Source organism: Onychomys torridus, chromosome 3, assembly GCF_903995425.1.
Source record: "Onychomys torridus chromosome 3, mOncTor1.1, whole genome shotgun sequence".
NCBI classification, from domain to species: Eukaryota; Metazoa; Chordata; class Mammalia; order Rodentia; family Cricetidae; genus Onychomys; species Onychomys torridus.
The window spans coordinates 20,038,912-20,063,264 of NC_050445.1; the positions used below are offsets into that span (position 1 = coordinate 20,038,912).

Genomic DNA, 24,353 nt, shown 5'->3' on the forward strand with positions numbered 1-24,353 from the left:
CAGAAAAACACTGTAGGTGTCTGTTTCTCTTCGTCATTCAGTAATGGTTCCTTGGATATGCAGGAATGCACGACACAGTTCATAATTTCTCCCATGTCAAATCATTTATTTTCGTTGCATTAAGACTCAGTTGACACCGATAATCTGTTCATCATAAAAGTTTCATTGGCTTAAAAAGTTCCAAATGGACATGACAAAGCACACAGTGCTTTAGTGAAGACTGCTGAGAAAATAAAATTTTGTGTTTGTCACTTTTGTTCTAGTCCCAAGTAAGACAGATGTATATGTAAAACACCATCATTTTTTTATTATTTCTATGTCTGTTATTGATCCTAATCTTCATATCTGATTTCAGAATTGTTACATGTAGGTGAAGGGAATAGAGGATGCATTTCTTAGAGTGTGGCAAGCACACATACACAAAGTCAAATTCATTTACATAGCACTAGGTTTTGTTGATATGATTCACTCCATGCTAATCAACATAACTTCATACATTTATGTAACCACCACAGCAAGAAGTTAATTCTTTCATTAGTAGTTACTGAGCACCCATTCCTTCCAATAAGAAACAGATGTGGACATCAGTAAAAAGGTATTTCAAAAGAGTGTCTCCTTCTGATGTCTTTGCTTATTTTGTGTAAAATTCTCAGTTTTTGTTGCTAAGAACAACATGGGTCCTTCTTACATTGCATCTCCCTTCCTAGGTACACAAAATATCGTGAAAGATATTAATGAATCATAAGCTATAATTGAATCTTATTTTGTGAACTTTCAATATTTTTCTCTTATGCTTTGAGCATAATGGGTTATTAAATTGTTTTTAGAAAAGCATATTTAAGCCACGTGGTCCATGTAGACTTGTTTAGGCATACATGTTCAGAGTTCAAAGCAACAGAAAGCAGGTATGAATGAATTTACCATTTTGATAAGTGCACGTAACTTTTATTTGAATGCTAGCTAAATATGAAGCACATGTGTTAGGGCAACTGATGCCTTTGTACCTTCAGATAACTACTCAGCTATTCCTCTGTGTTTCTGCTACTATATTTAAGAATCTGCTAATTCTTCCACCTCTTATCTTTTAGGAAATAAATGATGTGGATGTCCAGGAACTTGTCAGAAGGTCCATTGGAAGGTTAACAATTATTCGGCAGACATTTCCAGTCCCCCAGAATATAAGTCAGCGCTGTTTCCGTGGCAACCATCGAATCTCTTCAACACTGTGTGATCCCAAGGATCCCTTTGCACAGAATATGGAGGTGGGTTTTATAGGGCGGGGTGTCTCCCAGGGAGCATCTTTAGGGGCCTGGGATGACATCTCTGAGTGACACTAGACAGGAATGGCATGCATTATTGTTCTTGGGCACGTTCCCTCCCCTGGCATCTAAGTGCCTTTGGCAGGGATCGCAAAGAGCCTTTGTCTTTGATCCCTTTGATCCTATTGTTGAAAATAATGCCACTTTCTTCATAAAAATACAATAAGGAAATCTTACTTCCTTCTAAGTAAGCAGATACAGGGCATTTCCTAGAGAGGGGACTGTGATTGACACCCAAGGCTGCACTTCAAAGTATTAAGTGAATAGAATTGTTTGAACACTGTGGAGTAAGAGACGTAGATATTTATTCTCTTTTAAAAGAATCTCTAGATTGAAGAACTTCAACTTAAAAAAAAAAAAAAGAAAGAAAGAGAGAAAGCTTATTTAAAATTCAAAGAGTGCTGTGGTGCTGTGTGCCCATAGCCAACTCAGGAGAGAGACAGTGGTACCTTCACCCTCCAAAATACAGAAAGAATTTCAAATTAAACACAAATTTCTGAATCAGAAACTAGAGAGCACCAAGTTCGCGAAATTACTCAGACGGCTGTCCTTTAGACAATTCACTCCTCAGAGCCTATTTCTCTTCTTTTTGATGGAAAATCCTAGCAGATACTTTTCTCTTGTACTGGAGATCTCAATCTGTCAGTTGGAAGCTGGGGTTAGAGAAAGCAGGCGAGAACAGCAGGGGGCCTGGAGAAGTTCTCCAGCTAGACAAAAGACAGGAGGAAGAAAGAATCAATTTGACACACCACTTACACTATTCAGTAGAGGGCTTTACAGAAAAACAGACTTTCATGATACAGCAGTCCCTATGTGTACTACAGTAGGGCTGTGCTAGCATTGAGAATATTTAAAGGGTGGTGCTAGCAAAGTTTAGTCACCATCAATTTTGCAAATCAGGGAAATATCAAATATCCCAGAAATGTAATCCTTTAAAATGTTTAGTATAGAAAATATTTTACTACCTAGAAGTGTTTGAACTATGTGGAAATACAACCCTAGAAAACTAATTCATCTCCACATTTTTGATAGCTAGTTCCACAGCCCCCCACCCCTTCACTTGTCGTTATTTGGAAGATTGCCATTTACCTTAAGGTTTCCTCAGATTTACAGGTATTAAGCCTGTGGTACCAGTATTGTTGCCTATTCCATTTGCTGTTCCTTGCTGGATTTTAAGGGAGGGTAGCTTTAGCCTCTTCCAGATAAACTACTCTGAAGCCTCAACATGCCTGTCTAAATGTTAGTGCCAATGACAATTTACATTTGTGATGGATTCTTTACATCATAACTGACTATGAGCATAACTGGTATGAAAAAAATTTAGAAAATTATGAAATATTAAAAGCTGTTCTTGTCCAAAGAAGTAGCAGGAAATATAAACTGCACTTAAGAACCATCATCAGCTGTCTTTTGTGTAAAGCAGAAAGCATTAAGATGCATTTGCCTAACAGTATAACCCTTAGTTTAGTTAACTTCAGAACAAGTATCTCTCTTTCTCGGTCCCTACACTTAGTAGCTGGATACAGGGGTTGTAGAGACCCACCACCCTGCCTTACACATTTCTTCATTTTGTTCTCAAATCTATAAGTAAAAGAGAACAAAACAATTAAGGTTTTTTTTTTTTTAATTATCACATATTAACTTATTTCCTATGTATGACAGAATTATACTAAATATTTGCTAGGTGAAAAGGAAAACTGACAGAAACATTTGAAGTTTATTTTTGTGGGGTATATCTTGGTTTTAGGTTTTTGTTAGTCTTCTCTCATACAATACATCCCAACTGCAGTTTCCCCTCCCTTTTTTATGGCAAAATTTATATAATCAAGAATATGAGCTGGGTGGTGGTGGCACACGCCTTTATTCCCAGCACTCAGGAGGCAGAGGCAGGCGGATCTCTGTGAGTTCGAGGCCAGCCAGGTCTCCAAAGTGAGAAAGCGAGTTCCAGGAATGGCACAAAGCCACACAGAGAAACCCTGTCTCAAGAGCTCCTGGGTTTAAAGCATTTCACTAAAAACAGAGGACTCGGAACTCAGCCCTTCCTAGGTCTGAAGCTGTAGCTCACTGTAGTTAGAAAAAGTAACTGAATTGAATGATCCTTTTCATTAAATTCTCACTGGCTGCTCACTGGCTGGTAAAGCAATGCAGGTGAGTGGGACCACAGATGGACTTTTATCTCAGCATCTGCACTGTCCAGGTAAAAATAGCACCCAAGAAGACAAGTGTGCAAATAGGGCCCAGGTGCTCACTAAAGCCAGAAATTGAATTCTCCATCATGCAGATCTATGTGCTGAGAGAGTGAGGAACCATGGGCCTGTGGAGTGGTCTCCTAGCTATCAACTTTAAAATGTATTTAAAAAGGGTAGACAGGTTTGGGAAGCACTGAAGACACATCCCATAAACCTTAAATTAGTAATCAAAAACCAAATAATCCAAGATTAGCTGAAGTTGCACAATAAGTGACAATGACAATGTGAACAATGGAGTTTGAGAGAAGCAGCCCTCCCTGCATGCTGAGATTTGTTAGATTAGGCGCTAATGAAGAGAATAAAGAAGGTTCCCTGTATTTTTTCAAGAGAAACTGTCTTCCAGTTGATAGTGTTAAGGTTGTGAATGCAATTTAGAAATAGAAAGCTGGCTTTGTGCAAGCAGAAGTCATTATAAACAGTACTTCAGTGGGTTAGAAAACACGTGCAATTGGAGATTTTAAGGGTAGACCTCAAGGCTTAGACAAAGCTTGCCAAATAATGTACAGAGCAACCAGTAACCTAGCAGATGGGATCACAATACCACTATAATGTAATTTAGGAGGAAAAGGGAAACTGTTCAAGAGGATCAAAGTCCTAGAGATAGACTTATTATTATTTTCAAAACAAAGGAGAACACTTCTTACAAGTTTAGTATACCAAATTTTAATCATTTATAATACTAAGCATGTTTATATAAGGTGTAGACTATGTTAGTAAATGTTTTGTGTAATTTACATAGGAAAATAGGGCCTTCTTTAGAACAAGAAAGGTCAAAATAAACCTTCTTCAATGTTTTTTTTTTAATTTGCATACTATGGGTTTTTTGTTTGTTTGTTTGTTTTTTGGTTTTTCGAGACAGGGTTCCTCTGTGTAGCTTTGCATCTTTCCTGGATCTCGCTCTGTAGGTCCAGACTGGCCTCGAACTCGGAAAGATCTGCCTGCCTCTGCCTCCCGAGTACTGGGATAGAAAGCATGTGCTACCACTGCCAGGCCTGCATACTATGTTGAAGGACTATGAGTGTTACTCCTTACATATTGGGTTTATATGGTGTCTGGTAATTTTCTTCAGAAACCACTAGGGAAGACATTGAAAAGTGCTGCAATGTGGATACCCCTCAGACATTATCAATCCTAAGGTTAAAACACCAGTAAATTCTGTCATTAGAAAAATTTCAAGTACTAAAAATGTTATCATATAGTTAGTTACAAAGTTATAACATTAAATATTTTATTAAATTAAAATATTTCAAATAACCAGTCAACCAAACTGTATTTTTCTCTAAGTCACTGAGTGAAATTGAATTGCCTACATTTGTCTATCAAATCTCTAAGGTTTGATCTACCTATAATGGATTTTAAATGAATTCTGTGGCACTGAGTACTTTCTGGTGTCTACAGTCTGCCATCAGCTGTTCTTTCCCTGTCAGTTTGAGAAGTGTGGAATCAGAGCCTTCAAGCTTGACTGGGCACATACCCTCTCCATGGTCATTCACAAGCTTCGTCCTCCGAGTGTCAATCTCCACTTGATCAAAATTGTAAAAGACATAAGCCTATGAGAGAAAGATTAATAGCATTACATAACCAGGTCAAAATTGTTAGTATTGACTTGTAATAATCTGTAAGGTTGAAACTCCATAGAAATAAAGTAGTTCCACAGCCAATTACATAAAATCCAGGTGGAAGAGCCTTGGTCTGACAGCTGCTAAAAATCGTTACTTTGAAGGCAAATTCAATATGATCACAGTGCAAGTCAAGTTGGCTGTGAACCGCTTTAATACAGTCTCGGACTCTGTGTCAAAAGCACTTTGCCAAGATCAAGAAAGAGATCGTCTCCCACTCCTATCTTCCAGGCAGCTCACATCTGCATTAATGTGTCAGTTCTAGTTACTCAACTTTTTAGGGAAAGGAGAAACAAGAGGCAGACAAAGGAAGAGATGTGACATGGCAAGCAACCTACAACCTGTACCCAGCAGTGATCAACAGAAGGGCAGAGGGTATTTCAGGGAAAGTGGCAGATGGTTCCTGGAGGTTTGCTGGTGTCAGAGAACAAGTGTTGTGGCAGGAAAACTGTAGAAAATCAGTGAATCAGTTAGGGGAGAATAGATACTGGAGTTCAAAATTGTTAGTGGTGATGTATGTTCGTACTTTCAGACTGTCATTCATGGGTAAGGTATGAACGTGTGTATAAATCCTGAAATCACCTTTTTTAAATGTTGAGAAGCAGCTTGGCATGATCATGGGGTGGGAGTCAAAGACCTCATAAAGAAAGTGACCATGAGGTCAGTAGATGGTATTAGGAAGGAGATGAGAGAACACAAGAGTCAGAGGAGAATGGATACTTGCTTGAGGAGAAAGAAATAGACTAGGGGAACTAACAGGTCAGAAAAGTTCAGCACACATTTCTGGCTGAGCTGTTTGCAATGTAGACCCATGGAGAGATGTGGACAAGGGTTGAAGACATCTATTACATGTCAGCATCAAAGCATTTGCCCCTATGATGAGCATAGCTACTCAGAAACATGCCTTAGGTATGAAAAAAAAAAAAAATACTGTTTAACTGAAGTGTTAGACATGGGAAAACCCTGCCAAATTTCCCGTGTCTTAACTTCTGTCATATTCACCTGACTTTCTTTTTTCCTTTGTCTCATTCTTTGACTTATTTTTAACAATTGTTTATTGGAAGCCAAGTATGTTCCAGGCTGTTTGGTAAGTCAAGAGGATATTAATTAATTAATTGATTGATTGATTGATTGATTAATAAGAAAACAAAAGTACAGGAAATTGGTATGTCAAGAGGAGATCAAATAAACAACAAACAAACAAACAAACAAATAAATAAATGTACAGAAAAGAAAGGACATAAAGCACATAGCTCCACTCACAACTTTAGAGAAAAATTAGTACTACAGCAATTTTTAATAGAGGGATGAACTGAGTGTTCTTGGAGCCACACAAAGGGTGACTCTGTCAACAGCTTCAAAGCAGGAGAAGCCATTGTCTTCAGAGACTGACAGGGCTTCTCCTGCTTCAGTGGATAGCCTCATGCCATGCACAGGAGAGTGGTCCTGGTTAAACACAATGAATCAAAGACGAAACCAAAAGTGGGACAGGCAGTTGGCAACAGTAAGAGGATGGGAGGTCAGGATGGGAAGAGGATAAGAGAGTGTGGAAGAGAGTGTACAAGCATTAGTGTGTGTGACATTCCTCTATGAAACCATCATGGAATAAATGATTTTCTAAAGGACTGCCTACATCATCAGGCAGAATGAAGGGTTACCAGGGATGAGACTCCTACAGTGTAACTTTTGAACAAAGTATGAATGACGTTAGCTATTCAGAGAAAAAAAATCAGAAAAAGCACAGGGAAGGACTCTCTCAGGCCATCTCAAATGAACCCTTGAAGTAAAAGGAGAGGCAAATATAGATGAAGATGGAGGAAGGCAGGTGTGAGAAGTAGTCCAGGAGATGCTGGGAAGCAGGTGTGGGGAGTGGTCTAGGACAGGCTGGGGGGAAGGTGTGAGGAGTGGTCCAGGAGAGGCTGGGAAGCAGGTGTGAGGAGTGGTCCAGGAGAGGCTGGGAGGAAGGTGTGAGGAGTAGTCCAGGACAGACAGGGAAGGACACATCATTGAAGGTCATTTTGAAAAATTTGCCCAAATATTTCCATGGACTATTGGGTATGACCCACTCATCTTTCACGTGCCTTTAACATTTTCCTATTGGATCCTTGCAATGTGCTTCTGACATAAATTTGGATTCATAGGTTACTTTTAGCTTCAGGTCTCATACCTCATTCATATTAGATTTCAGCCAATCTAACCTACTTCCTCCAATAATTACCTGTGTGGGGTGATAGTAACAACAGCCCACCCTAATATTTCCTTACAAGAAATACTTCAGTCTCAAGAGTCCATAAGCATCTTCCATACCTCCTCAAAGAAATACCTTTGTCTGCTAGTGTGACTTCTATAAAGTCACACATAAAATGATGCCTAACAAACACATATGATTAAAGATTCTCTGAGATGTCAAATGAAACCCAGAAGGCATTATTGGGACGATCTGCTGAACAGCTATGCATAATAAAATCAAGCTCGAATTATCCCAATGGTTGGATCTCTGCAGCATTGTGTAATGTGCAGGGACGACATTGTGAATTTCCTTCTTGATTAATTACAATCACTGACAATCGCATAGCCTCTCCTTGGCTTTCAGAAAGAAAAAAGAAATGTGATGATGTGACACTTCGAAACCTGAGAAAGCTGGAATGCTTCAAGGTGAACTGAGTTTCTATCACTACCTACCTCTCTTGCTTAGTTTTATATCAAGTTTTCCTTCCTTGAGGCAATAATGTAATTGGCAGCTTTCATTGACTTCTTACCTCTTTTTATGTTCCTTCTCCCTGAATGAGCTCTAATCTCTTTGTAAAAACTAGGCAGCTTTGGTAATTAATTGATAGTGTGACTAGTAGTCCTGGCAAACGTTATTTAAGGATTGCAGTAGATCTTGGGGAAAACTCAGCTGTAATTCAGTACTAATCAGAGGAGAAAGACATGTGGTTACTATAGACAGAACAGTAACAGCACACATGCACAGACTACAGGCTGGTTCATGGCATTTGTCCTGACAGTGCGCCAGAGTGTCTATGTATCAGTACAGCCCTTTGTATGCATCTAGACATTCTGATGATTGTGAATGTTTCTGGTAACCGTCCTACATATTACAGACTTCTCCACAAGCATACAAAAGTGACTGCTTCTCACTTTGGATCCTATGACACTCATGTAAGATCAGAGTTGATGCAACATTGATAAGTGATTCCATATGAATAACCTCAATGTAGAAACTCGACATATTGAGAAAACTGATTATTCAATGTCCCTTCCAGTCTGAATCACGTGGATGTCTGCCTCTTCAGACAGGAATGAAGGCCTCTAATGAATGAGGGGGGGGGGTTCGTAAGAACTGAGACTGACAGTAGGCTTGCCCTGTCAAAGCTACTCCTTTTTAATCTTATCTTTCATACCCCAATAATCTGGGAAAGCAATTGAGGGATACAATAGGATAGACATGTTCTCAGTGGCAAAACAGCCTTGAGAATGAAAAGAGAAACTTTCTGCTTGGTAAGTACTTCAGTAAAGCAAGCATGGATGGCACAAGAGAGCTGCTGAGCTGTCCCCTCTCCATGTGGATGGCTGGAGGTGGAGGGTCTGATGAGCCCTGTCTAATGTCTTTCCAGATTTCTAACCTTTACATCTACGACACGGTGCTTCTGCTCGCGAACGCTTTCCATAAGAAACTGGAGGACCGCAAGTGGCACAGCATGGCTAGTTTGTCCTGTATCAGAAAAAACTCAAAGCCCTGGCAGGGAGGGCGGTCCATGCTGGAGACCATCAAGAAGGTAACTATCCATGTGCAACACTGCCCTGCTCTGCACTGTCAGGCAAAGCTGGGTGAGAAGGCATGTGCAACCAGGCGTCTTTCAGAAGTCTGTTTTCCTTCTTACTGATGCTGTTGCAAACTCAGACCAGAAAACGAAGACATGCAGTATTTATAAAATACAAATATATCTAGAAAGGGGAGCTCTTATTTATAACATCAGTTATGCAAGAAGACAACTGGAGGGCATGAAATTTAAATTGTCATGGTTGTGCCTTTAGGATAAAGACACAGGATTTTTTTGTTTACCTGTTTTATAATATTACATGGCACAAAAAAAAGGTTTCTTTCTCCTTTGATTTATGGACTGCACTATCAGCTGAAAAGTCTCACAATAGGTTCCATGGTTTCTTATTTGAGGCACATAAGATGAACCACTGGATGTGAGGGTATTTATCTTCTAATAAAGACATGATACATACACAGTTAATATGTTGCTGCACTGCGAACTATTTTAGGTACCGATTGTATCCCTCCTCTTCTTTACTGTCTGTGTGTGGCCTGCCGGGGCAGGTCACCGGCTTGGGGTTTGCTACCTGCTCCATCCCCAGAAGGCAGTTTATGTCATTCATCTCTCCTCTGTGGTAAAAGCACTCCACAGTTGATTAGCCTCTTTGTCATGTCGTCCTTGCTGACATTCTCCGTTTGTCTCGCACAGCTTCTTTGATTTAAAACATAATGATTAATAAAACAAACAAATTTCCCCTGTACCCTTTACACAAGGAGACAGCTGTGAGGAGTTTATGTTGTTTACCTTACTTATCCTTTTTCTTTCCTCATATGTTTGCCTTTCTTTCCTGAAACAAAAAAAAAAAGAAAAGAAAAGAAAAATGGCTATTCATTTAAAATATGCACACATTTAGAGAAGACAGAAAATTGTTGAAAAAAAATTAATACTGGGTGTAAAATGGATGCACAAAGAACAGGAAGTGAAGGAAGGAGATCCTTCAAAGGAAGAAGAGCTTTTCTGTTAGGGACATTTCCTCTTTACAAAGAATCACTTTGCTGATAATTCAGGCTATCAATCAAAGTACTAAAGAGTCAGATGTGTCGAACATACTGGCAAAGGAACATTGGTTTTTTTTTGTTTTGTTTTGTTTTTTTGGTTGACAATGGATAAAGCAAATAGAAGTTAAGGTGTTGCCAAAATCTCCCAGCTCTATCTCTGCAGAGAGCTGCCAGGTGTGATGCCAAGGGAGGCTATTGAACATGAGTCTGAGCTGCCAATTTATTAATTCATGATTTGAAGAGGACAAGGGGACCTATGTCTATCTGTTCTTCTGAAGTTTTCTCACAGAGAGAACTGTGGCCTAGGGGATTGCCTAGGAGACACTTATTTCCTGGGACTAAGCAGTAGGAAGGAAAGAGACAGTGTAACATGTGTGTGTTTCACATGTACCAATTGATACATAAGAAGGCACTGTTGTACTTTTACAACTGAGGCAATTATTCAATATAGTAATTATAAAATATTATCTTGAAGAGCTGTTTGCATTTTATACCACAAGCATCTACCTTATTTTCAAAAGGGATGCCTGAACCAGGCGGTGGTGGCACACCTCTCTCCGGGAAGGAGAGCCAGGGAGATCTCTGTGAGTTCGAGACCAGCCTGGTCTACAAAACTAGTTCCAGGAAAGGCGCAAAGCTACACAGAGAAACCTTGTCTCGAAAAACAAAACAAAACAAACAAACAAAAAAAAGGGATGTCTCTGAATTCCATGCTGGGAAATTAAGTCTGAACAATAATGGAGGTATGATGCTGCATTGCATTTTTGTCTGACAGTTTAAATTGACCTTAAAATGAAGGAATTAATTTTACACAATTGTATCTTTTCTTTTTCCTCTGAACTGAAGTGTTTTGGGTCATCCTATTCAAATGCTGGAAATGATGAGACAGCATGCACCCAAACACCATGAGAATGTTGGACTCGTATAGCAACTCAGGAGAGCAAAATGGTGTTAGGTAGGTCTGCCATGCTTGCCCAAAGCCCAGGGAGTAGATAAACCTGTTTAGTTGCTGAGAGCTGTGGGTGAAAAACATTGTCACCTATGCTGACAATGGAGTTGAAGACATTTCCAGTTAGCCTTAAACATGCAGGTGAAGTACTGGCTTTCTTAGCAGCCTGTCCAGATGTGGAGCCAAAGGGAGAAAGGAAGGGCAAATCCTAACAAGAGAAGAGCCATGTGCATCACAAATGAGATCTGAGTTTTTAGTGTGATGTTAATATTCCAGTGATAATACTTGGAATTATTTTCATGTAAACACAGTGCGTCTAAGTTAAGGGCATGCTATATACACTTTACGAAGGTGTACAATATTGGCTTATTTTATGTAAACCATACAGAGTATGGATAAGTATAAGAATGAGCTTCTGGCCCTGGATTAGTTATATTCCCAACACCAGGATGAAACAAAGGCTTTGGAAGCTAATAAAGCTGACAACACCAGTTTAAATATCCAGTGACTCCTGTTGTACCTCTGAAATCTAGTGTTGGAAATGGTAGTATAATAGTGCAGGTAAAAGAGATGCACCACAGACAGGAAGTAAAGGAAGAACTCCTTCTCTCCCCCAAACTAGAAATGTATAGTATCACACCCCATGTCGTTGTTGTCTACACAAGTTTTGCATGTGATCTTTGGAAGAATTATAATTTTGTTTTGTTTTGTTTTTCAAGACAGGGTTTTTCTGTGTAGCTTTGTGCCTTTCCTGGAAGTCACAGAAATATAATTTTAAATACGGAACCTTCTGCAATATAGCATCTATATTGTCTGCTTTTTACAATCATCCTGAATGATTTAGAGTCTTTTCCTTTTTCCCATTGCACTTGGTCCTAAATATATTTATAATGTCCTATATATGTATCTGTAAGTATATGTGTGTATGTGAATATGTGTATTGTATATATGTATGTTTTGATGTGGTTCTTTGTATGTGTGTAAGTATGTGTATCTTTGCATGGTATATAAGTATATGTGTATGAGTTACATATGTATGTATATGAGCGTATGTGTTATATATATATATGTAGAAGAGAAGTATTGTTTCCCTTTGTATATTGTTTCCTAAGTAAGTTTATTGTACATGCATGTGTATATGTGTGTACTGTATATGTGTATGTGCTGTATATATGTACATACACACACTATCATGAATGAGATATGCATTCCAGAAAAAGAAGTTTTTGATCTTTAGTTCCTCTTGACTGATCTGAGAAATTTAAAAACTGCTTCTTATGTGCTTTTCAAGTACATATAGATATTACTTGCAAATAAAATTAGTGTTATCACTTTGTCTTCTTAAAGCATCTTGAAACTTCCCTAGCCCTACTGCACTTACTTCCACTTCCAAATGTATAATAATGTACTGGTGAAACTATTAAGGTCACTCCACGTAGTTCAAAGGGAGGTTTATTTTGTGGGGTAACTTACAAATGAAGGGATAGGTAGGTTGCAGGGTCTGGGAAAGGTATAGTGCAGTCCGGCTGTGTTCTCTGGAGAACTCTGCTCAGTCTACCACCTGCGTCCAGCATCCCAGAACCAAGAGAGCTCTCCTCTGGATCCTGGGTCTTCCGCTCTCTCCTCTGCCCTGCCTTGTGGGCATGACCATTAACGAAGCCTCAATGGGGGTTGGAACTTCCAGGCCAAGGCTGGGATGGCTACCCACTACAATAATTTATGTGATAAACATTAACTTACAAAAAAAATCTTTGTAAGAATTAGGTGTATCATGGTTATTATTTGAAAAGATTTTTTTTTTAATTTGTGGAACAGAGATCTTTGTTTTTTAAACTTGAAATTCTAATGTTTACTAGTAACAAGTTTAGAGTGGTGAGGTAAAATAACATTAAATTAACCTATTTAATCATATTATTCTAACTTATTTAATAACAATATTAATCTAAATCATTTACCCTAATTTTAAGCTGTAGATAACGAAGCTTCAGAGTAAATGATTTACTAAGGATTGTGAGGATTACTAGCTTTAAATACCAGGTTTCTTGACTGAAAATTTTGTGTTACTTATATCATTTAACCCCTTTCTTTGTTCATCACAGCAATGCTTGAAGACTCTAGCCAAAGTCATTTGGTTAAAGAAACTCTTACACCTTAAAATGATGGGAACAACAATTTGTGTTATTATAAAGATCATATCTAAATTCCCACTACTGTTTCTGCAGTCTTATCATGAGAACCTATGTTTAATTGCAATGTGTATCTGTTTAGAAGGAAATGGGCATGAAATATACTAAATTTGTTGATGTTTCATAACAGATAATGAACTTTCAAGTACGTCTAATTAAGTATGTAAAATCAGTAGATATTGGCTAGATTTGGAAAGTGGAAGGACATATTCACGGACAGACAACAAACCCAAGGGCCACAGCTGGAAAGACTTCTTTAGAACATTTAGAAACTATTGTAAACAAAGCAGAACATATCCTGTGGCAGGTAACAAAGCTGTATCATGCCCATGCAAAAAAGGATAGCCTGTGCTTATCTATAAATCCTCAGTACTTAAATGCTAAGCTGTGCCTGCTGTTGACAAGAATTAATATTTTTCTAAGTGTTAAAGGTTTGCTTACTTATTATCTTTTAATTTTTATTATGTTTTTCTTTATTTTTGAGATTTTCATATTCATATAACTAAATATGATCATGTACACCTCTCATTTCCCTCCTGTAATTCCCACTGTATTCCTTTCAACATGTCTTCATCTCTGTTTCATATCTTCTTTTGGTTGTAGTAGTTTGATAATTCAGTAAGTATAACTAACCTGGTCCATATGTGCTTGAGTCATTTGCTGTAGCGTGGGAAACCTACTAGGGGAAACACCCTCAAAAGAAGAGCAATTCTCCCCTCCAACCGCTATCAACTCTTTTTTTTTTTTCTTTTTTCTTTTTTTCAGAGCTGAGGACCTAGCCCAGGGCGTTGTACTTGCTAGGCAAGCTCTCTACCATTGAGCTAAATCCCCAACCCCCAACTGCTATCAACTCTTCATAGCTCCTCAGTAAGGGGTGGAGCCTAGAAACACACCCCAGCATAAATGGAATTTGGGCTGACTTGATAGTATGCAAATATTATGCAAATAAACACAGCTGCTTTGAAGTCATTGAACATAGCCATGTCCTTGCCAGAAGATAGCATTAAGCAGCTTTTCTCTTGTACTCAGGGAGTAAGAGGGATCCATAAACATGTCCCATTTAGGACTGAGCACACAGTCTCTTATTATCACCACTTTGGCCAAATATGTGTCTGTGCAGTGACTGCTAGCCCACTGCAAAGAGAAGCTTCTCTGACCAAGTTTGAGAGCAGCCATGTTATGGGCATAAACATAAATATCTAGAAGGTAATTTTGACAATGTGATGATTTAGCAAAATAACAATAGCAGGTTCTATCCTAGGATCTATGACTGCCATAGCCATGGATTTCTGACCATAATTACAGTAGAAGGCATGTGACATTCTATTATGGAGCAGGTCTCACATCTAATGAGAAAATGATGAGTTACCTTATAGCAATCATGCCACTATTGTACTGATAGGGAGATCTTACCTGACAGTTTAGTATTATAGCGAGCAGAGTCATGCACTGAGTCAAACTATTAATTTTTTTCTCTCTCAGCAACCCACATAGAACCTTCTAGAGCTATGAAAGCCAGCCAGTAGAGAACTTTGTCATTTGGTTTGAAATTGATTTCTCAATGTCCTGAAGCAAAAATTAAAAAAAGAATTCTTTTTAAAAAGCAACATAGTCTTACCATGTGGTTATGGTGGGTAATCAAAGGCAATAGCAATAGCCTGTTTTGTTTTAGGAGACTTCTGTGGCCTTGCTGACCAATATAACTAATAGGGAAGTGGCATTGTGATTATCACTTAATAACCAATGTCATATGGGAGCATTGTCTACCCATGGATCATAATTCTATTCAAATTCTTAAGTTTTACTTTGAAATTATCATATTAATTTGTGCCATTCCATAAAGCTTGCATTCTTAGTTTCAGTGAACTCACACATATACTGTCCTCTCCTCCCTTATCGACAATTAATCCTGTAACCTCTGGAACCCACCACTCCTTCTTCATTCATACCACATGGATGCAACAACCCATCCAATCATGTTTTCATTGGTTTGTGAGAGAGCAAGCCTTCATATGGCTTGTCCTTCCTTAGAGCTAGACCTCTCCTCTGTCCCCTGACTTCCTCTATCATCCATGCCCTTTCCTGATTGAGCTTTTCTGTCTCCAATATCATATCACTCTACTTTTGTTTTAGTTGAAATCCACTTAAAGTATTTTCTCCACCAAAGGCTTACTTCTAACTTCTAATTGTGCTTCAAATTAGACAAACATAGACTATACATATGGGAGAAAACATGCAGCATTTTCTTTCTGAGCCAAGTTACTTTACTCAGTACAATTTTTTTCAATGTCATCTATTTAACTGCAAATTTCATTTTTCTTTTCAGCTGAGTAATATTCCCTTGTGTATATGTACCACATTTCCCTCATCCATTCATCAATTGATAGATATCTAGGTTGATCCTGTCTTCTACCTATTGTGAATAGAGCAACAATAAACATGAATGTGTCTCTCCATAGGGATATGTAAGCCTGTGAGTAAAAGCGGAGTATAGAAAATAATTCTTTTATGCCCATAATTAGGAGAATTGTCTCAGAGATCTCTCATGTTCTGTAAACAGAGAGAGAGAGAGAGAGAGAGAGAGAGAAAGGGAGAGAGAGAGAGAGAGAGAGAGAGAGAGAGAGAGAGAGAGAGAGAGAGAGAGAGTTTAATTTTCATTGACTTTTACTGAATGATCCAATTACCCTGTTCTGTGCTTTACTCTAATACCCTGCTTTCCATATGAACTTCCTTAGGATCTGTTTTGCATAGTGGTGAAGCTTTCCCCTGAGCTTTTCATTTGGCTTATTGAGTGTTTCATTTCCAGCTTTAATTTAGTTTTTCTTCTGCAAATGTATCTCTTTGTTGAATTCTATTTTTATATTGGATTGACCTCATCACTTAGCTAATTTTTGTGCTCTTGGAGTAAAGCCATATCATCTTAGAGTTGTTTAAATATAGTTGTAATTGTTCTTTTAAATTCTTTGTCTGGAAGTTCTCCCAAATCATTTTCTTTAGGAATCAGTATTGTGGAATTAGTACTTTCTGGGAACAACATACTCTTGATTTTTCCTTTTTGTTTTTATTTCTATGCTCACATTTGTACATCCAGAGTTAGTTTGTTGGTTGAGATTTTCTTTTTCTTTTTTTTTTTTTAATTCCTTCTTTCAGTGGGGGCATTTACAATGTTTAACAGAGTTCTAACTCATAGATGGATTGAGGTATCACTTTGCTTTATGGGATTGATATACAGAATTAGAAGCTCTACCCCTAACCTTGCTCTGAGGATCAGGTATTGTCCTGTATCAACTCAGAACCCTTTCATAAGCCTGTAGCTTGGGCTGAGAGTTATAGAACTCCCTATATCTGTGGTGTTACTGTAGGACAGCTATGGCATCTGCCCTGGGTTTTCAGCTCTGTACAAAGCTGATTGTTGACTCCTTGAGTGACTACAGTTCCTTCTTATGCTGAGTCAGTTCAAGCTTATTGCCAGTGTCTGGAACCTAAACCAGGAGCTTTGCAATCTTAGGTACTTGTGGGCCCTATTGTGGGTCAGATTAAACCAGACCCTGGGTTGTGAACTATCTGGTGCTGGCCACTGTGAGATGGGGAACTCTGACAGTGCCTGTGGGCATTCTACCTTGGATTAGATATAGTGTTAATCGTGTTAGTATTGAAATGACTGCAAAGACTGTACTTTATTCATTTATCTATCACTCTTTTCACAGATATTTACAAACAATATGGAAAGCAGGCCTATATTATAAACATAGTGCAAAATATTTTATATTATTACCCAAAAGTTTTTAGCCTAGTACTGAATATTGACTATACAAAAGGCTGGACTTTAAGATCTATAATAGTAAAGGAAGGCAGAGATATTGGAAACAGGATACTGCAGACTCATGTAGAAGAGTGTACTGTAACAGTACATACTCTTGCCCCATGAGAAGGGCATGCTATGTCTGCCAAGGCACATAGCAATAGAGCTGAATTTCCTTACAGTTTCTCTTTAGCCTCGCTTCCTCCTTTCTGAGAGAATTCTATGTCTAATGGTCATGAATGAACTAGAATGATACAACCCCTTCCCTCTCCTTCGTCTTAGATACCTGCAGACCTGCTCTCCTGTGTTGGCTTCTTGGCATCAACTCTTGTTTGACCTGGTTTTGCTTCTTCTAGTCTCTTGAATGCTGTTTCTCCACAGTACTTTTTGGAAAACTTCTGTGTACAATCAAGTTTCCATCACAGAGCTGGTTCCAATGGGACTTGGCTTAAAATAGAAAATAATTAGAAAGAGTTGGAGGGACCCCATGGCATCTCAATAGAGGCCTCAAAAGTAACAAGCTGGGCCATGCAGAGCTATGAGGAAGATGTTCCAGATGGTGAGACATTCTAGCTGACACCTCTACTGGAATCAATCATGTGTGCAATGACAAAGGTTGATTAATTTTTCAGAATGCATTGAACATATGAAAAGAATTATCTCGTTTGGAAAGACACTGACAAAAAAGAACTTATTTTGTGGATAAATTAAGAGATGTAAACATATTTCAGATAAAATCAAACCCAAGTTTTAGAAAGAAAATGCTTACAGCTTTGTAAAAGAATTAAAAAGCAAACAAAAACCTACTAAAAATATTGCATTGAAAGTTGTGATTGTAAATAAAAATCACTAGTCATTATATAGATATTCTATATGACTTAATTAAAATTTATTAGTTCCTTAAGTACTTTCACATCTGCTTAATTGTTTGGTTTCTTTTTAAATACTTATAGTAATCATTTTTAATTCTTAATGAAGAAAACTAGAAACCTTTAATGTTCTAGAGATTTCCGTAAGTACCAGTACATTATCTCATATTAGTTTGTGCTGATAGTTAAGATACGTGTGTTGAAACATGTTGACATTTGACATAATATGTTTTGAATTCCAAGAAAATTGAAATGCCTTCAGTTCTTAAAGCTAATATATTCATTCAATAAGTATTGACTAAGTATTGTACTTTGAGATCACAGAATCAGGGAGGAAAATAAAATATCAAAAATAATTACAAGTGTGATCAATTCTACATAACAGAAATGCCAGCTGCTATGCAAATGTGTGAGTGGAGGTGCTCCTTATCATGTAGTGTTGTTTAAGATGAGGAAGTCCAAGCCAAGAAGGAAAGGCACAGAGTCCTAGGAGTGTGTAAACAGAATGTTTCACCAAAGACCGGGTGATGTTCATAGCTTGGAGGGAAGAACCTAAGTTGTATAAACAGGAGAAATAAACATCTAGGAGGAGAAAATGAGGACTCTGGCCCTCATTTGCTGAGAGAGATAGAGAAAGCTTAAATAAGGAGTTTGTAAACCAGATTATATTTCCTTTCATTTGAGGGGTAAGGTTTTCTTTTATTGGGGGAGGAATAATTCTAATAACTTTCAAAAATATTTTTATTTTATGATTAATTTAATTTTACATATCAGCCACAGATTCCCTTGTCCTCCCTCCTCTCACCCCCAGCACTCCCCCCAATTCACCTTTATTTTTTTGTTTGAGGTTACACTATAATTACATCATGCCTCCCTTTCCTTTCTTTTCCCCAAACCCTCTGGTATAAACTTCCTTGCTCTCATTCAAACACATGGCCTCTTTCTACATTAATTGTTGTTACATTTACATGTGTATATGTATATACCTGTATATTCCTAAATACAACTTACTCAGTCTGTATAACGTTGCTTGCGTGTATGTTTTCAGGGCTGAGCATTTGGTGTGTACTTCCTTGGGGAAGACTATTTTTCTCACTTCCAGCATTCCTCAGTTGTCTGTAGTTCTTGGTGTAGGATGGAGTCCTCATCAGCCTCCCATGGTCCATTTTGTCATATCCAGTACTGTCAGCCTTGTTCAGGTCACATTTTGGCAGTCATGTTGGTGAGACATTACAGGTGTAACTTCCGACATTACTAGGAGACACACTCAGCAAACTCCCTGACCCTCTGGCTATTGCAATCTTTCTGGCCCCTCCCACCTCTACAGTGTTCTCTGAGCTATAAGTTCATGAGTTGTTTTGTGCACTGGGCTCCACAACCCTGCAGTTTGACTGGTTGTGGATCTCTGTTAAGGTCTCTGTTTGCTGCAAAGAGAAGATTTTATGATGATGAATAAGGACTATACTTATCTGTGGAAAAGTTAAATCTTGATTGCTGAGGTCACCATGTATTTCAGACACAAGGAACAGAGGCCACTGACCTGATAGTGACCTGAAAGCCTTGTACCCTAGGATTAGTTTTCATAGTACTAGAAGCCACCATGCCAGTTTCCAAAGGAGAAGGTAACCAACATTCCTACCCAGCTATAATGCCTGTGAGCCACAAAACCCAGCATGGAATGCTATCCCTAAGGCTTCACTAGTGACACAAATATCCTGGCCATAACCAACAACTCTCTGGTTGGACATAAGACATGCTCAACAAGAGAGAAATCATTATTGGCACACTGGAAACTTGGCCAACTAACTAGGGTTAGTGAAGTCGTGGATCATGGGGGAAAATCTACAACTGTCACTTAACTAAAACAGCATAATTCCTGATGGAATAAGGGATTCTTAGAGTGTCTTAAGCAGGGTGTTGATAACTCCAGATGCCCTATAGCTACCAGTGAAGGAGCCATTATGCAGGCCCACTGATGGGGACAGAACAGACTGGAGAACCAGTAAAGAGACTCACATTACTCCTTAAGACAGATGTGGGCCAGGCTACAGCCACTACATGGATATAGGCAGACACAACTGGCATGTCCTCAGAGCCCTGAAAAGAAATTTGGAGAGTGAGAAAAGTAGTCAGAAAGAGGAATCAAAGATGATTTATGCCATGGGCAAGATGATATATAGGTCATTTTGTCTGCAATCTTTTGAAATGTAAATCCTTAGAGAAACAGACACAAATTACTTTCAATGTAAGGACAATCTATCATTGAGTTTGTACATATTTGAAGGAGGGAAAGAAAATTTAGGAAGACATTGTATATATGAACACTACTTGAACTGTAAAATACACTTTACACAAAGACACAAAGTTTTGCCATGGTAGTTTTCAAAAATGTTATTTATGGACCAGAAAGATTGCCCAGGGGGGAAGATACATGCCATGCAAGCGTGGATATCTGAATTTAGATCCCCAGCACTCACATTAAAAGCCAAACATAGTGACTTTCTGCTGTAGTCACAACTCTTGAGAAGCAGAGACAAAAGATCAGTGGGGCTTTTTGTAGCAGAGTTGGCAAGCTCCAGGTCCACTAGGAGACTCTGCTTCAAAAACATGCAGGAGATGGATTGAGGAAGACTCAGCATATTCTTTGCTCTCCATATGCACAAGCATGGACCAGGGAGTGCATGTGAGTGTGTGCATGAACACACATAAGCAAATATCATTTATACCCTTTGAAAAGGACTCCAGAATTCACCAATTTACATTCCAACTTCAGTCAATTTTACTTATAAAGCAGATAACAGCCAATTTTAATTTAATTTTGCTCAAATGTTTATTTTTGGACAATTCAATGGACACATGCTGTATGAAGCAAAGAGTATGCATGCATGGTTTAGAATGAAAACTAGAAAGGACAGGAAGCTTTATCAGTTTGAGCTCCTTAATGCATGAGCTGTGGTTGTTTCCTTTAAGACACAGACACCATCGTCTGTTTACTACAAGTCTTTTCTGTGAATGAATTAACTGGCATGTGTATCTACTTTGGAACTTTCACATTTCTGATGATGTTTAGCCATGCATCACTGTCTTAAAATGGGTTACTCTAGCTATGATGAAACACAGTGACCAAAGCAACTTGGAGAGGAAGAGTTTATTTGGTTTACAGTTTCATATCACTGTTCATCATTGAAGGAAGCCAGGACAAGAGCCCAAACGGCAGAAACCTGGAGGCAGGAGGTGATGTAAAGGTCATGGAAGTATGCTGCCTATTGGCTTGCTTTTCATGGCTTGCTCAGCCTGCTTTCTTATAGAACCCAAGATCACCAGCCCAGGAATGGGTAGTGTCACCACCCACAATGGGTTGGGCCCTCCCACAGAAATTGCTAATTTAGAAAAATGCCTTACTGGCTTACCTACAGCCTGATTTATGAAGGCATTTTTTCAGCTGAGGCTCCCTCCTCTCAAATGACATTAGCTTGTGTCAAGTTCACATTAAATGATCCAGCACTGAAGGAAATGTAATATTTTCCCTCTGTTGGGGATTTTTAGGCCCATAAACAAACCAAACTTTAGTCAATCTAAGTAATCATTTTCTTAATCTTTTTCCCTGTTTTTTTCTCAGCCACCGGGGAACAAGAGGCTTTGGTTTATTTAAAAATTTATTATCCAATTTGTTATTCAAATTTTGTGATGAATGTTTCTCAAGATTTGATTCTCACTTTTTAGTTTTCTTTGCTTTTTCTTCTTATTGTTCCTTATTTGTTGCCCATGACATTTCTTTATTATGTATGTAGGATAAAATCTAAAGTGGCACATCATTTTCAATATTTTTTAAGATTCCTTGAGCAGCAGTTCTGACAGGGAGTGTAAAGGACACATAGGATGCTACCTCGATGTTTGATTTATCAATGACCCATTAGGTTATGTTGTTTAGAATCTGCTGTATCACGATGAATTTTATAAATACGAGCACGCATACACACAGATAATGACCATTTATCACCCCCAGCCAGAATGCTTTGCCAAGCTCTCTTTTCAAGGTTAATCAGAAGATAGATGAAAAACAGCTCAAAAACACTGGAATCTTTTAAAACAATAATTAAAAAAAAAAAAAAAAAACAGGTTAAATCTGGCTGAGATAACAAAGGATGTTGTTTAAAGGGCTTATTTGCTTAGAACGTTGACCTCTTGAGCATCCTAGACACCTCCCTGAGGGCAGAATCCTCTCATTATGCATGTCAAAAGCTCATTAATGATAGAGCAAAAAGAAGATAAATTACAAGTCAAAAAGGTGAGCTAGGTAAGGCCACAGCTAGCTAAGTGCACAACTTCTGATTTATGGATTTTGTGCTTGTTTTCTGTAAATGCATTGAGTCCCAAAGTGGAAGCTGCTCCCTGCAGAGGAGGACCTGGCCCTGCACAGCCATGGCATACTGACTGGGAAGAACAAGACAGTAAAAGACTGACTGGATGTTTACAGCTGTCTGCTGTTAAGAGTTTTCCATAGAGCAATCAGAAGGACATACAATCCTGCCCAACCCCCCACCCCACCCCCACAACCCGTTTTTTTTTAGAAGTAAGGCAATCAGCTAGAATCCTCATGCAGTTAAGAGATATTGTTGAGGAAGGTTAAGAACAAAAGCTTCTTGTTGTTCCTTTGAGACAGGGTCTCACTCAGTAGCTGTGGCTAGACTGGACCTTGCTGTGCAGACCATGCTGGCCTCTAACTCACAGAGTTCTGCCTGCAGTTGCCTGACTGGCATGAGATGTGTGCCACCAGTCCTGGCAACAAAATCTCTTATTTAGAAGACTCTATGGGCCAGTGAGATGTTTCAACGCCTAGCCATGAGCCTGATGACCTGAGTTTGGTTTCTGGAACTCATGTGGTAGAAGAAGAGAGAATGACTCCTGCATGTTACCCTTTGATATCCAAACATGCCATGTGACATGTGCCCCAGGAATAATAATGGATAAATAAATGCATAAATGAATAGATATAACAAGTTTCTTTTCAAAGGAAACTTTTAGAATGGTATTAGTTGGAATTTATATATAATGATGCATGCTGCATTCATACATATATTTTCAACTTGGAGACGTTAGTGATAATGAGATCCATTCCATTTATTCTTTATTTAAAATAGTAAGGGATATTGGATGTTTTGTGATATGAATACTGACCTAAAACATGGTATAAAATAGAATTACACCAATTGAATGTATACTCTATGTAAAGATAGAAGCAAGCAAGGGACATGGGCAAGTGGCAGAGGGTATGGAACATACTTCATAACTCCTCAGACCATTATTCCCACTTTGGATCCACAAACTCTATCTCCAAGAACTACAGACATCTACTTGGAGCTTTTATACACATGTACAAAAACACACTCATACTTCACACTCATGCCCACACAGAGTCATGTAAAGGAAATGGATCCTAAAAACTCAATAAACTTTTAACTGACAAAAAGGCAAGCTCATGCCTGGGTTTTATACAATTAGAAAGTCACTGATAGTAAGAGTTGGAAAAACACTGGGCTAGTGGTGCTAATGATTGTGGCTGAGTGCTCAGCACAGGAAGAGCTCCTCTGCATTACTCACAGGCATTGCATAGGAACAGCACCAATAATGCTCTTAGATAAGTGCTTGGTTGTCCACGTAAGAGATATAGAAACTGAGACAGAGAAGCTGATTGGTTAGTTTCTGCATAGCTGTTTATATAGTCCTTTGCCATTGGTGAAGTCCCATACTTGCTACTGCTGACTCACATAAAAAGAAATACAGGCATGTCAAACTCAACAGATTCATCCTTGATAAAACTAGATCATTTTAATTTCTGTCTGAATCAACAAAGTACTGATTTAAAAAGAAAAGAAAATCTGCTTTGTTAATTATACTGATGTAAAAATGAAATGGGTTGACTATTGAAATTCATAAGAAAGATTGGAAACACGGTGAGTCAACAACAGTTCTCTGAACCTGGTCTATGAAGTTAGCCTTCTGTGAGTGTCTGGAAAGGGGGAGATAGAGCAGCCAGTGTGAAACCAGCCAAGAAGGATTAAAATGGCGCTACAGGTTAAGACAAGGGTTACACATTTAGGCATCACCACCACAGAGGTGATAACTAGGGCGGTTCACAAGCTGAGATGATTTGTTGTCACAATAAATGCCATTGCACAGAGCATACACTAACGGTGAAGTGACTGTGAACAAGACAGTGAGTAGAAAATCTTAAATAATGTCAAGGTTGATAGACCAAAATGAGAAATAGTTTTAAGCAAGAGGCAGGTGTGACCCACATGGCCATCTGTAGAGGAAGTGAACATCTGTCATGCTGAATGAACAATGAAGTCTGGAAGTTCCTAGAATCTCAACACCAGCAAAGCCAACAGAGGGCACAAACCATTTCCAAGCTCAAGTTACCCTTGTTTATATAAATTTATAATTTGTCATGTTAATTACATGTACTTTCATAACTGTTAGACAAAAACATAATATTAGACCCATGGTATTTTGAGATATATTTATAGATTTG

The 24,353-nt window shown here is 38.5% G+C and overlaps 1 protein-coding gene across 3 annotated transcripts in view; it reads left to right on the top strand.

Moving 5' to 3' along the window:
* Positions 1-24,353, top strand: part of Grid2 (glutamate ionotropic receptor delta type subunit 2) — a 1,385,700-nt gene that overhangs the window by 824,972 nt on the left and 536,375 nt on the right. For all 3 annotated transcript variants that reach the window (XM_036180912.1, XM_036180913.1, XM_036180910.1), the window contains exons 6-7: positions 1,089-1,262; positions 8,805-8,966. In XM_036180912.1, coding sequence (XP_036036805.1) covers positions 1,089-1,262; positions 8,805-8,966 — 336 coding nt within the window. The remainder of the gene's footprint in view (positions 1-1,088; positions 1,263-8,804; positions 8,967-24,353) is intronic.